This window comes from Malania oleifera, chromosome 9 (assembly GCF_029873635.1).
Source record: "Malania oleifera isolate guangnan ecotype guangnan chromosome 9, ASM2987363v1, whole genome shotgun sequence".
Lineage (NCBI taxonomy): Eukaryota > Viridiplantae > Streptophyta > Magnoliopsida > Santalales > Ximeniaceae > Malania > Malania oleifera.
Window position 1 is genome coordinate 77,199,817 of NC_080425.1, and position 15,446 is coordinate 77,215,262.

Genomic DNA, 15,446 nt, shown 5'->3' on the forward strand with positions numbered 1-15,446 from the left:
TCACTCCTCTCAATTTTATGTTAACTCGTCACTTGATGGTTTGAAAATTTGTGTTTCTGTTTTATTTCTAATATATTTATCTCTATTGAAGTTTGTTAGGACAGATGAAGCCGTGCTATTAGACTATGCAATACTTGAGGTGCAGAAAGTTCTATCTACTGAAAACAGTGATGTGAAGGAAGAACAATATATGAATAGCCTCACATGTTTTGGCATATACAATGACAGCAAAATAAAATTAAGTTTGGTACAGGCAGTTTTCTTCTCTATGAGCATCTGGTGTGACAGCAAACTTAAAGATTATCATCTGCATTTTGGTCAGGTTAGTTGCGATCTTTCGGAGATAATATTAAGTTTTTGGTCTTATATAAGTTGATGGTCATCACTCCAGATGCATTATTAGCCAAGTCATCCTATATTTTGTCAAAGCTCTACTAACCTTTTTGCTCATGTAAGCCATTGTTGTGTTGTCTCTGACCTGTTTTTCTTTTAATAGATCTGATTTTCATGGAAATACATTGATTTAGGAACCCAGATCACTATTTTTAGTTTCATGTTTGAACTTTGGTATTGTTAGAAGTTATTGCTTGCACGATGCATTCTGCTGCTGTTCCCCTTTACTGGGATGTCCTGCCTAATTACTAATTTTCTTTTCAGAAATTTTGTAACTTCAAGGGGGTGATGACCTTGGCATCAGCAGCTTGGTTTCCTATTTCTGGTGAATATGGTGAAATCAAGGTCAGTCTCTCTGTAGTGTAACTTATGGGCATGCCTTTTGGTGGCTAAACGAATTAAGGCTGTGTTTGGGAGTATGGATTTAAAGTCTTAGATTTGAAACTGTGTGTATTTGTATGAAGCTTAATACAATTTTACTTTGCACTTTATCCAAACGCACACAAATCCAAATCCAGGCCTAAACTCCAAGCTCCCAAGCATGGAGTAAGTTTTGTATTCTTGTGACAGTTGTGGGTTATTTGAATCAGGGATATTTTTTTGCAAGCAGTGTTTTTACTTTATTCTATGATTTTATGTTTTACTTCTAGTTCTACAATTTATTATTAGGATGAAATATCGCTTCTATTGGCATCTATTCACTAAAAAGGTATATGTTACATTATACACTAATTGAACTATTAACGTGATAAGTTCGATAAATTTTTTAGACAACGTTCTGCATCCAAATGTTCCTCTTTTGCTGTTATATATGCATGTATGGATGGTTTCATATGTTGAGGGGTTCTTATGCTTTCTGCTTTCATATGTTGGCATCGACATATTTGTGTGCATTCCTAGTTTTGTGTCTGTTATAGCTTTTTAGCAATTATGGCACAGTTGTTATGGCAACCAGTAGTCACAATAATATCACTTATGTGGATTAAATCAATATGTATATATTTTTTCTAATAAAGGAATTATTAAAATAATATTATTGTGTTAATTTAGAATAAAATTTTTTAAAATATCCTAAAATTTCTAAAAATTTGGAAAAAAAATCTCCAAATAATGATTTCATCATTTTCAACCTTCATATGGCAATAGGATTGTTTTTGGAGTACTAAAGAGTGAATTTTAAACATATAATTATATATTTATTTATTTATAGGAAAACATATAATTATTAAGCAATTGATTTCTATTTTTTGATTTCTTTTTATTCTTTTTTATTTTTATTATTTTAATTATATTTAATTGAATGAGGCTTTAAAATTTATTTATCTTTATCAGTGTTGGGCTAATTAAGGTTCAATAGGGATACAACAACAAAAACAAAACTAAGCCTTAAATCCCACTAGTTGCGGTCATCTACATTAATCTCTTTCTGCAAATTTATGCGATCATGGACAATTTCTTTCGACAAATTCAGGGCTATTAAATCCTTACTATCTCATTCTAAGTTATTAGGTCTACCCCTACCACTTTTACTACCCCTCACAATAACTAACTCACTCTTCCTCAATGGCGCTATGTGGCCTACGTTGCAAGTGCCTAAACCATCTGAGTCGTCATTTCCTAACTTGCTGTGAATATGCCTAACTTGCTGTGAATATGTTCATTTTTCAATTTATCTTTCATTGTTATACTAGTAATCTATTTAAGCATTCTTATCTCAGCAACTTTCACTTTTTGGATATGTTGTTTCTTAGTTGCTCAACATTCTGATCCATACAACATAGCTGGTCTTATAGTCATCTTATAAAACTTTCCATTTAATTTCAAGGGTATTCTACGATCATAAAGCACAATTGAAGCACTTCTTCATTTTACCCTGCTTGCTTTAACTCCATGTATTACATCCTCTTCAATTTCTCCTTCAGTTTGCATTATAGATCCTGGGTATTGAAATCTACAGGTGCTATTTATTTCTACATTATCAAGTTTAACTTTGTCTCCAATATTCCTTCTACTATTATTGAAATTTCGTTTCATATATTGTGTCTTATTTCTTCTTATCCTATAGCCTTTAGATTATGAAGCTTCTCTCCCTAATTCTAACTTAGCCACTGCTCCATCCCTAGTTTCATCAATCAATACAATATCATCTGCAAATAACATACACCATGGAATCTCATTTTGGATACTCCTAGTAAGTTGATCCATCACTAAGGCAAAAAGATAAGGGCTCAAAGCAGATCCTTGATGTACACGTGTTTTGATTGAAAATTCTCTAGTCTCTGCACCTATAGTCCTTACACTAGTCATTATACCATCGTACATATCCTTAATGACATTAGTATACCTACTACAGACACCCTTTTTTTCCTAAAATCCACAATAAAACTTCTCTAGGTACCCTATCATATGGTTTCTCTAAATCAATAAATACCATATGAAAATCCCTTTTCTTTTCCCTAAACTTTTCCATTAATCTTCTTAAAAGATATATAGCTTCTGTAGTAGATCTCCCAGGCATAAAACCAAATTGATTTTTTGAGACCTTTATTCTACGATAGTTATTACAATTTTAAATGTCTCTTTTTTTTTTTTTTTTTTGTATATAGGTAAGTGCTTTTCCTCCATTCATCTAGAATTTTCTTAGTTTTTATAATTGTGTTAAATAAATTAGTTAAAAATATAATTCAATTATCACCTAAGCATTTCCAAACTTCAATTGGGATGTTATCCGGTCCTATAGCTTTTCAAGTTTTCATTTTTTTAGTGCAAAATTAAGTTCATTAACTCTAATCTTGCGAATAAATCTCATATTTTTAGTCTTTTCCTCATTTGTCAATTTTGAGGTTAAGTCTTCTATTTGGTTTTCATTAAATAGCTTACTAAAGTATCTTCGCCATTTTTCTTTTATGTATTCTTCCTTAACCAAGACAATATCCTCCTCACTTTTTATGCATGTTACAATGCCTAAATCCTTTTTCTTTCTCTAGCCCTAGCAAGTTTAAATATATCTTTTCCCTTATTTTATATCTAATCTATCATACAAATTATTAAATGATCTATGTTTAGCTTCACTAACAACTTTTTTTGCGCCTTTTCTTGCCTCTTTATAATTTTCAAAGTTATCCATGTTTCTATATTTTTGCCATTTTTATACCAAATTCTTTTTGTCTTTACGACTTTTTGAACATTTGATCCCACCACCAACTTTCTTTGCTATTCGAGAATCTTCGTCTTGACTCACCTAAAACCTCTTTTGCTGTTTTTTTAATAGTGCTAGCTATCTTACTCCAAAGAGTGTTTGTGTCTACACCATCCTCTATAGTCCAATTAGCATCTTTGATCATTTTATCTTTAAATTTTATTATATTTTCTCCCTTTAGGTTCCACCATCTAGTTCTCTTACATTGATTTATTTTATTCTTTCTATTCCTTTTTTTTTTTTAACACATATATCTAACACTAAAACTCTATGTTATGTGGTTATGCTTTCTCCTAGGATAACTTTACAATCTTTAGATGATAAACGATCTATCCTCCTAGTTAAGAAAAAATCTATTTGACTTATATTTTGTCCACTTTTGAAGGTTATTAAGTGTTTTCTCTTTTCTTAAGGCAAGTTTTCATTATAATAAAATCGTATGACATAGCAAAGTCTAAGATCGTCTCCCCAGGTTCATTTTTGTTTCCACATTCATATCTTCCATGTATCCTCTCATAACCTTTATTATCCCTTTCATTGTGCCCTTTCAGATCTGCTCCTATGAATATTTTTTCAGTCCCCGATATGCTTTGTATGATACTATCCATATTTGTCCAAAATTGTCTCTTAAGATTTTGTGATAAGCCTACTTGAGGAGCATAAGCACTAATGATATTTATTATCTCTTGGCTTAAGACCATCTTGATTTTTATAATTCTATCCCCTACTTTGTTTATATCTACAATACTTTCTTTTAAGTTTTTGGCTATAATAATTCTTACCCCATTCTCAAGTTTTTCTTTTCTAGTGTACCAAAGTTTAAATCTTGATTTATCAATTTTCTAGCTTTTTGCCCTACCCATTTAGTTTCTTGAAGGCAATATTAATTTTTCTTCTAATCTTTGTATCCATAATTTTACGCTTTTAGCCATAAGTGTCCCTATATCCCAAGTTGTTAATTTAATCCTAGTCTCCTGAATTAACTTCTTTACCCGCCCACGTCTAGAATGATGCGGGAACCTTCGCATATTTGACAACGTACCCGGGCACTGACCTATCGCATTGCTTTAGGGTGACAACCTAGCACGCCCTTGCCCACTTTTCGCTGCCCCCGAGCGGTATAAGTTCAACGCATCGCTCGTTGGCGAAGCCCCAATGGATATTCAGTAAGGGTTTATATCATAGTGATCTAACAAGTTTTACGCTGGTTATTAGTTAGCTAAGGCAACCCTCCTCCTTTACTCGCGTTGGGGATTGGCTGTGTGAAAAGATTAGGACATTAAGTGCATCACAGATAGAGTTAAGGTTCAGTAGGGGTACTATAGTTAATTGCTTTAGATTAGGATGGAAAATTTTATAGTAATTTAAGGATGGTATGATAGTTGTTATTTGATCCAATGACAAGATGCACATGCACTAATCTGGTAAGCAGGTTGTCAGTTTTTGTTCAGTTCTTGGAATATAACTAAACTGGTTGCTAATGTTCAATTTTTTAGCTTATGTTTCTAGTTCTAAGTGTTTTTTATGGTTTTTTTTTTAACTTTTTTTTTTCTATTTGATGCCAAATGGCCTGATTGTTGTTTGTTATGCTTTTTGTTGTAACTAAATTGAAGATTAGTCTAAGTAGACCTGAGCAACTAGGATGTCCTAACTATAAAATAGGTAGGCTTGACATAGGATGTGAGTTTGTCGTCGGTTTATCCAGCCAGAGTAATTTTGAATATATTTATGTATTTATTTTCATAAATTTTTTATGTTTTTAGTATATTTATCCATTTAAAATAGTTGTCTGCCAGCTTGGGTTTACCATGTTCCAATCTCTAATCAACCAACTATGACTCTCTCTCTCTCTGCCCCTCTCTTTCTCTCTCATAATGGATGTTGAATGTCCTAGCCCGGGAGTATATAGAGTCATAGGGGGGGTGAATGGACTCTTTTCGCGTATTTTGATTTTCTCTACAAAAAAAAAAAAATACTTGGCAAGAATTCAAGCAATTATATCACAGCAGATAAAATAAAATCAAACGCAAGACATAAATAAAGAGTATAGGGAGAGAAAAGCTTAACACCGGTATTTAACGTGGTTCGGCACCAAGCCTACATCCACAAAGCCAAGGATTCCACAATCCACCAAGGATACTCCTTCACCGGCGGAGAAGCCTTACAACTCGGGAACAAATCCCTATACTCGGGAACAAATCCCTTCCGCGCTCACTAAGAGCCTTCACTTTGGTTCACAAAGAACCTTCACCAACGATGGCTTACAAAGAACCTTTTACAAGATGATGGATAATACAAAGCAATGCTCCTCACAATGAGCTGATATCAAATACAATCAAACCTCACACTACTCTCTCAAGGAATGATTCAAACAAGATAAGTGAGCAAGAGAGATTGAACACTTAGAATGAATAACTAAAATGCAAAGTGTTAGGTTTTGAATAAAATGAAAATTTTCACTGTGGACTTGTATAAATCACCTAAACCCTATCTAAACAAGCCAAATAGCTTGTATTTATAGCCAAAATACCCAACTAGGCGTTATTGGACCATTGGGAGTGATTCCCAAACAAAACTAGCTGTTTTTGCTCGTTAGCGTCATTCTGCTCGTTGGGCTCGTCGACTAGTGCCCTGCACTTGTCGACTAGTGACTCGTCGACTACTCGCCTCCACTCGTCGACGAGTGCCCTGAATAAGAAAAAGTCATTAACATGAAAGTTGTGGGATTTTTTCTTAACTTTCCAGGGACGCCAAGATCGTCCTTTTTGAACTTTTCTAGCAAAAGTTATGCCCCAAATACCAGAGGGTGTTCTGGAAATTTGATAAGTGCATAACTTAGGTTTTAAACCCAACCAAAAAGCCATTTAAACACTTAAAACATTCTTGGACAAAAGTATATGAAATATATTAAGTCTAGTAGAGTTTAATACTTGTCCAAATGAGTTTCTCCTTGAGTGTAAGATATCTTGTTAATAAAAACACATTTGAAAATTCGTTTTGAAATTTTATATGCTTAGTATGTCCTTTATGAAAATATACTTGATTTTCTTGAGTGCTTAGGACATAAAGCTCGTTTTGACACAACCGGGACTAAGTATGAAAAAGTTTATAAAACCAAGATAGTGAAAAATTGTCCCTTTGAAAAACATATTTGAGTTTAGGATTCTTTTGACAAATTCTTTGAGTTAACTTTGAAAACCATGTATATGAGTTTGTTGACTTAGGTGAAATCCTATAAACTCATATGTCCTAGTATGCATGCATTTGCTCAACTCTTGCGCAGAAATCATGCAAGAAACAAAACGTAAGAGTTACAGCATAAACTACCTCAAACACACACCCCATTACATATAATACAACATTAAGCTTCCTTGGATGTGCTTGAGTCCTTTTCGAGTACGTGTCCATTTGATCTTCCTATTCGAACGTCAACTCGGTCCGATCTTTGCCTCTGATCTTAGTACTTCATGTAATTGCCACTGAACCTGTACTAAACATGATCTGCAAAGACAGAAAACACTAGAAACCATATATAGGTTAATATCATCAAAACACATTAGACCATGATAGTGTAGCCAACAAGGCTAACATTCTCCCCCTTTTTGATGATGTCTAACTTATTACTAATTTACTTAATCTTTGCACTTAGTTTGACTTACTATAGCTTATTATGCAAAGATGAGTTCACCTAGAACCATTAATGGATTGTTATCATCAAAACAATACAATTAAGTTCACGTAGCCTCTAAGGCTAACAATGGATAATATCATGTCTATCTTGACGTGGTAGTGTGAGTATCTAGTTTCACCTTTAGTTGGAAGAGGTTTTCTATTTACTCATTTTTCTTTCTCTTGTACCTTTCCTATTTCACTCCCAACAAATAAAAAATAAAAAAAAAGGAAGGTTGATGCAAGTGTCTGTTCAGAGGCATTTGATATTGTAGCATGGTACTAGAATCTTAGCAGTCGTGTGTAGTTTTCTCTCCCCTTGTGAGGATTTACTTGTTTCACTGTCATTAATTTAGAAAAACAAATGTCATCTTGATTGCTATTGTTAAGTTCTAATGCAGAATCCTTGGGAATTGTAGTCATGGTGTTGATACTATATTGGTTAACCAGCAAAGCCCTCTGGTGTTATTGATTGTTCTGAATCCCAGATCTGAATCAGTATCTCAAGCAAGGGTTAGGTCCTCAGGAAATGGAATGATATGGATGAATGCCCTCAAGTGATAAAAATTTAAGTGGATTGTATACCAAATTTACTTATTTCATCATCGAATTTACATGGAAAAAAGTTTCATGGATTGAATAAGATATTTTACTTATATCAACAAGATTTGATTGCTTGATCCATCTGGCCTGCTGGTTCAATTGATAAACCCTGTTGTAGTTCATGCATTGAACCTTGGTTTAAGTCTTCTTTACGTAAGGTTGAATGCTTTTTTAACTTGTTATGCTATTAAATAACAACTTGGTACTTGCTTTTAAATTTTGAGAAGTGATAGTATCTTTTCAGCTGAAGAAACTGAAGGATGAACAAGATTCACAGCACCAGATGGAGAAGATCACGTGAAGACTAGACTGCATTCTATTGAGGGAAATTGGAAGATATACCAGTTGGAAATAATATTTTCCATGAAAATAAGAGCTATGGAGTTAATATATAGAAACATTAAAAGGCTACCACACTGCCTGTGATTTTTCAGCGCATGCAGTTCAATTTCTTGCCCCTCAAATATTTTTTATTCTTCCACTTCAAACGGATTTCAAAACTAGAGAACTGCTTGATTTCAGCATCTTTAAGTTCTTTGGAAAAATTCCATAGATCGAAAGATACTTCATAGATGCGCATCATATGGGAAAGGGATTGAACTTTGTACCAAGAAGTGACTTGGAGATTGAAGCAATGTATTAACAAGTGGTTCAGATTGAATGTTTGAATTTCATATGATGCTCCACTTTGGAATTATCCATTCTCTTGGCATTCAAATGTCATAATATCTTTAAAGCAAGGTCTTAAATTTCAATTTCGACTCAAATTTTGAAGCTCCAAAAGTTTGGAAATTTCGATGCCAATTTCGATTTCGATTTTGATTTGAAAAAATAACAGAAATTAGTAGTAAAGCATGGAATTCTTCGTGACACTTTAGAAATGGTTAACGAACATAACAATATAAGTTTTAAGACTAATATATTACAAATTAAATGCATCTATGTTTTGTATGAGGTGGAAAAGTTGTAAAATAGTGTGTGTATCAAACATATTTGTAAGATAATATACATTAAATATATTCAGTTAATACAAATGAAATTCATAAATCATTTAAATATTGGAAAAGTTGTAAAATAGTATGTGTATCTAAAATATTTGTAAGATAATGTACATTAAACATATTCAGTTAATACAAATGAAATTCATAAATCATTAAAATATTATTTATTATACAAATAATGATAATTTAGACATAAATGGTTAAATAAAATGTTATTGTAAGTATTGAACATAGTGTATATAGTTTTAGTCCCACATCGAATGTTAGGATAACCTCACTCTCTTGTATAGCTATATATATACATCTCAAAGTTGTAAGCAAAATACACCAAGTGATATTCACTATCTCTTATATAGTTCTCTCTTTTACTTTCTTCTTGGTATCAAAGCAAGGTTGGGTTCCTTCTTTAAGGTTCGGGTTCTCAATTGAGCCGTATGCTCTGCACTTGCCACGTATGTGGAGCTTTTGCATCAGAAAGCTTTATTGATAGTGGGTTAATTCGTATGCTCTGTACTTGCCACATTTAGTGGATCTGGTACATCAGAAACTCAATCTACTATTTTCCCGGTACGTTTTGACGGCTTTTCCAGCGACTTTCCGACAGTTTTTCCGGCGACTTTTCTTGGAGGCTTTCGGCAGCTTTACGGCGACTTCCCGGCAACTTTCCTGCAGCTTTTTAGCTATTTTTCCTACATTTTCGGCGATTTTCCCGGCGTCCGATGACTTTTTCGACAGATTTCCAGCGACTTTGTCGGTAACTTTCCAGCGATTTTTCCAACGACTTGCTTTGCTTTGCTGCGTTGATACTTTTGCAGCCTATTTCTCTTCTTTACAATGGCTACTAAGGATGATGATATGCCTACCAAGGACAGTACATTCACCTTTTTGTCTTTCAACCTTCCACGCCCTAACTTATCTCTGGTTCAGACTGCTCCTGTTCAGAAGGTCACCAACATTCTTCTGAATGGCATCGATTTTCATGCTTGGTCACAGTCCCTTCGCTTATATCTTAGGGGCTGTGGCAAGGTTGATTGGTTGTTATGAATGGAGTTTCGCTCTGCTAATATAGATCCGGCTTACGGTCCATTGATAACTGTGTCATCTTGGGTTGGATATTTGCTTCTATGGAAGACCGTCTCTACAGGATGTTCATGTTTCACAATGCTGGTCTTAAACTTTGGTCTACCTTAACCAAAATGTTCGTCCACACGAGGTGTGAGGCTCAGATTTTTGAGCTTTATCGGGAGCTCCACTAGGCAACCCAGGCTTCTTTGGGTTTATTTGTGACGGACTTCTTCGGCTATCTCCAGTCTTGGTGGGAGGAGCTTGCCTAGTATGAGCCTCTTTCTGAGTTTCCTACCAAGGCAGCAACTATTGAGGCAAAGCGCCAAGATCGTAGGCATACTTATCAGTTCTTGATGGGTTTAAAACCTGATTTTGAATCACTCCGGACTCAGACTTTAAACACATCCCCAGTGCCCTCTTTGTACGAGGCATTTGCAATGATTGATGGTGTTGATTTGCGACAATGTCTTCTCCCTGGATTTACTTCTTCTAGTGTGCCCGAGCAGGTTGCCCCTGCTGCCCTTGCTGGTGCTAGGTTTGTTGACCACAAGACTCGATTCTGCTAGCATTGCCAATAGAATAATCACACCATTTAGCACTGCTTCATTCTCCACCCAGAGCTGCAGGAGCGTTACTCCAAACAAGCCTCTCATGGTTGTGGTCGTGCTCGAGGCAAAGGTCGAGGACCTTCTAACATTGGAGCTGTTGCAGAATCTCTTCCTGCACCTCCGGCTTCTCTTACTCCTGCACCTACTGTTGCTCCAGATCTCTCTCAGCTACAGGTTCAACTTACTCAGCTTTAGTCTTAGATTAGCCTCCTTACCTCTGTTGCACCGACTACATCCTTCTTTACGGCCACCTTTGCTGCAGGTAACCTTATTGCCCTTTTAGGTAAGTCTGGCACGCCCGGTGGCACACCCGTTTGGATAATGGACTCAAGGACGAACAACCATTTGACTGGTGAGGCATCTCTCATTACATCCCTTGTCCCTTCGTTGGTTCATAATGTCCGCATTGCCGATGGTACCTCTCGTTCCATTCATACCCAAGGCACTGCCTGTTTATCCTCGACTCTATCTTTATCCCCTGTTTATTATGTTCTATAATTTTTCTATAACTTGTTATCTATTAACCGGATTGCCAAACAATATAACTGTGCTGTGGTTTTATTACCCAACTCATGTTACTTGTAGGACTTGAGTTCGAGGAAGATTTTTGGTAGGGGCTTTGAAAGGGACGGGCTCTACTACTTTGGCGATCCACCTTCCTGTCCTGCCTCCTCTTCTGGCTTTCAGGCATCTGTTTTGCCTTCTGATGCTTTTCTCTTTAAAAACCTTGGATTTGTGGCATGCCCGTTTGGGACATGCGAATTTTAAATATTTGTGTTGGTTGTTTCCAGAATTTAATAAAGCTTGCAAGAATTTTAATTTTCAGTGTGCTACTTGCGAATTATCTAAGCATGTTCGTTCATCTTATCCGTCTCGTATGCACCGTTCTCTTGCAGCTTTTGATATTGTTCATAGTGATGTCTGAGGTCCCTCCCTTGTCCCCTCACTCACTCAGCATCGATAGCATGCCACCTTTATTGACGATTACTCCCGTTGTACCTGGGTGATGGATCTACCTCATGAAAAATAAATCCGAAGTCTTCTCTCATTTTTAGGCCTTCCTGCGAATGATTAAGACTCAACACAATGCCGTGGTTCGTATCTTGAGGTTTGACAATGGCCGTGAGTACCTCAGTAATGAGTTTCGTGTTGAGTTGTGTCAATAGGGCATTCTTCCACAGCTAACATGTCCCTACACTCTTGAACAAAATGGTGTGGTTGAACGCAAAAATCGCCACATCATGTCTATTGTCCGTTGCCATCTTCGGGGCATGCACATCCCCAAGTCTTATTGGCCTCACGCTGTTCTCACTGCGGCCTATCTTCTCAATCGTACCCCAAGTTGTGCATTGCAGAATTCTGCTCGACTTCATCTCTCCATCCGGACAGGTCCCTTTTGCGCCTTCTTCCTAAGTGTTTGGAGGCCTGCGTTGTTCATGACTGGAGTCCTTCTCGGACCAACTTGTTGATAAAGCCATCTATTCCTTTTTCTAGGGTATTCCTTTAGTTCTAGGATATTGCTTGTTCTGATCCTGTTGTTGGCACCTTAGCACACTCTCTCAATGTCACGTTCCATGAGTCTATACCACCCCCCATCTACTTTGACTCCTCCCTTCCATATCCTCCGTAAGTGCCATCTCCACTTCCTCGACTTGACCTATATCTTTCTCCCTCGTACGCACTGGCGCCCATGCCCCCTTCTTCTCCGTTGTCATCTTTCATCCTTTCGGAGCCTCTACCTTTGGCCCACTGGGCAGACCATATCTCTCATCTCTCTCATTCCACAAGTTTGCACTCGCGACTGCCCCTTCGAGCCTCTCCATCATCTTCACTAGCTCCGGTATGTCGCCCTGTCCCTGATCCCCTTGCTCCTCCTCACGGTCTCCTTCTCGAGCACCCGTCGAGCTACTGATGACTTTCTTTAGCCTGTTCTAACGGACCACCCTATCGCTCAGTATCTTTCTTAATCAGGATATTTTCTTTTCTCGAGGTATGACCACTTTTGGGACCGGTGATACGATTATCATACCTCACTTAGTTCATTAGGCCCTCCGAACCCAAAGGTTGCCCGCCATGCGTACTGAGATGGACGCTCTACATCAGCAACGTACTTGGGATCTTGTTCCCCCTTCCCTTCCTTCATTCTTCACCTTGCAGATGTACTGTTTATAAGTATAAAGCCCGCTTGTGGGCTCAATGTTTTACTCAATTCACAGGTCATATTTTGCATAGTACATTTTCTCCTTGGCAAGCTCACCTACGGTTCGCCTCCTAATCTCTTTGGCACTTCTTTCACTTGGCCTTTATATCAAGCTTGATGTCAAGAATGCCTTCTTGAATGGTGCCTTATTGATACTATTACATGGATCCCCCTCCCAGTTTTCATACTCGGGGGGAGTATTCTGGCAAGGTGTGTAATGTGCAAGTCCTTATATAGGCTTAAGCATCATCTCATGCATGGTTAAAAAGATTCAGTGATGTGGTTCTCTCTAATGGATTTATCCAGTCTAAGTGAACCACACTTGCTTTATTAGGCATCTCTCCCTCCGCAGTGGTCCTTGCAACCATTAATCTTTGTCTATGTGGATGATAATTATTGTTACAGTATGACTTGTCTGGAAATGGCGCACTATTAGAAAGATTTGGGAGAACACCTTCGAGCATCAAGGATCTGGGACCCTTCAAGTAGTTCTGGGCTTGAGATAGCACGCTCCCGCAGGCATTTCCCTCTCTTAGCTGAAATATGGCCCTAGTCTCCTTATGGACACGGTTTGTTGGGATGTCGGCCTGTTTCTACCCCCTGGATTCCCAATCTCTCCTTTCTACCAGTCTGATGATCTTGACAGACCCTTTGGTGTATCAAAGACTTGTTGGTCCTCCATCTATTTGACCAACATTCGGCGTGATTTGGCCTATCCATTAGCCTAGTAAGTTTAGTTTATGCTTCTCCTCGGACTTCACATCTTGATGCTACTAAGCAACTCGTACAGATCATGTGAAGACCTCACCTGGACGGGGATTGTTTCGATTCTCGGATCAACCATGTCTTTCTTTTCGTGTTTACTAACTGATGCTGCTATGCTGGTCCCAGACTGATAGACGATCTACCTTAGTTAATTTGTCTTTCAGGGTGTCCATGCTTATTTCTTGGAAGAGTAAAATGTAGGCGGTGGTTCCCGTTCTTCTTCTTGCGGTTGGAGTATCGGGCTACAGTACACAATTTCTCTGTTAGATCTTGTGGCTACGCTCCTCCCTCTGAGATTTGCTTTCCGTGACATGTCTCTTCTTTGTTGTTTTGTGACAACAGTCATCTATATCTCTCTCTTCGATTGAGTTCTACATGAGAGACCAAGCATATTGAGGTGGATATCACTTCATCAGGGAAAAAGTTCGCTCTGGATTAATCTCTCCCCACTTTAATCTCCTCCAAGGCAGGTTTCTGATGTCTTCACCAGTTTTGTTTGGCCCAGTTTATACAAGACTGCTACTCCAAGCTTCGACTTGTCAACTCTTCGTTTCAGCTTGAGGGGAGTATTGAACATAGTGATCTAGTTTTAGTCCCACATCGGAAATTTTAGGATAACCTCACTCTCTTGTCTGCTAGATATATATACATCTCACAGTTGTAAGCAAAATACACCAGTATATTCACACTTTCTCTTAATATCTTCTCTCTCTCCTTTTCTTCTTCTGTAAAGCTTATTTTTTCTATAATTTTTCCAAAGCAACTAGTATAACCTTTGTTTTGCTAAAATAAATAAAATAACATTAAGATATAATTCCTTCGCTCCTAAATTTTTCATTTAATTCTCACAAATTTCACTTGTATAGATTAAAATTTCGACATTTTTCGCTAAAAGTGTCAAGATTTCGAAAAATTTTGGATGATTCGTTGAGTTTCGTGAAATTAATGCAGACGGAAATGATTGCCATTTCAATTCCGGGGTGATGGAAAAAAATTTCGACAATTTCGTGGAAATTTAAAAGCAATCTTAAAGTATAAACTAGATAACGTATCTTGGATGAATAGAAGCTTGTCCTAATGGAGTTAGGACAGCCAACTAAGCCTTTATTAGGAAGAGCAATTGTGTCATCTCCTCTCAGTAATTGGATGATTTATGGAAAAATGTCAGTTGGATTTGTTTTAGGTCTCATATCATTTTTTTTGTTGTTCCCTAGTTTTCTGGCATTTGGTAATATCACCTCGTCAGTATCGCTCTGAGGATATATCTTTCTATCTTGAACATTTTCTTGAGAAAAATACAGTGAAAGACACCTTTTCTTTAATTCCTAGCGACTAGAGGCATCCACCCACAGACTTGCTCTAATAACCATAAATATGTCTTTAGGAAGACAGAAGAATTGTTGATAACCGTCAAAGTGGAGACGAAACAAAATCTGACAAACAAATCCAATCTATCTTTTCTTTAACTAAAGCGCGTAGATATGTTTATCTCTTTGATTTAAACGTGTACCTGTGATGTTACTCCCAACATAGAGTTCTGTGCTAGATATATGCCTTAAAATTGAAGAGAAACTAATTGGTGGAAACCAAAGGGAGAAAGTATATAGTAAAATTTAATATAATGGATAAATAAGTGGACATAGAAAAAGATAAAAACTTGATATGATCAACCCTTTGGAGTTGGATGTTTTGTTTCTTTGCGAACTAACAAAGCGGTGAACGTTTGCAGCCTATTTCTCTTCTTTACAATGCTACTAGGATTATGATATCCTACCAAGGACAGTACATCACCTTTTGTCTTTCAACTTCACGCCCTAACTTATCTCGGTTCAGACGGCTCCTGTTCAGATGTCACCAACTTCCGTCTGATGCATCGATTTTTCATCTGGTCACGTCCCTTCGCTTATTCTTTGAAAGGCTTCGCGGCAAGGTTTGATTGGTTG

At 37.0% G+C, this 15,446-nt stretch overlaps 1 protein-coding gene across 2 annotated transcripts in view; it reads left to right on the forward strand.

Moving 5' to 3' along the window:
* Positions 1–15,446, forward strand: part of LOC131164125 (protein unc-13 homolog) — a 105,253-nt gene that overhangs the window by 22,142 nt on the left and 67,665 nt on the right. For both annotated transcript variants that reach the window (XM_058121099.1, XM_058121100.1), the window contains 2 exons: positions 92–322; positions 658–738. In XM_058121099.1, the coding sequence (XP_057977082.1) occupies positions 92–322; positions 658–738 (312 nt within the window). The remainder of the gene's footprint in view (positions 1–91; positions 323–657; positions 739–15,446) is intronic.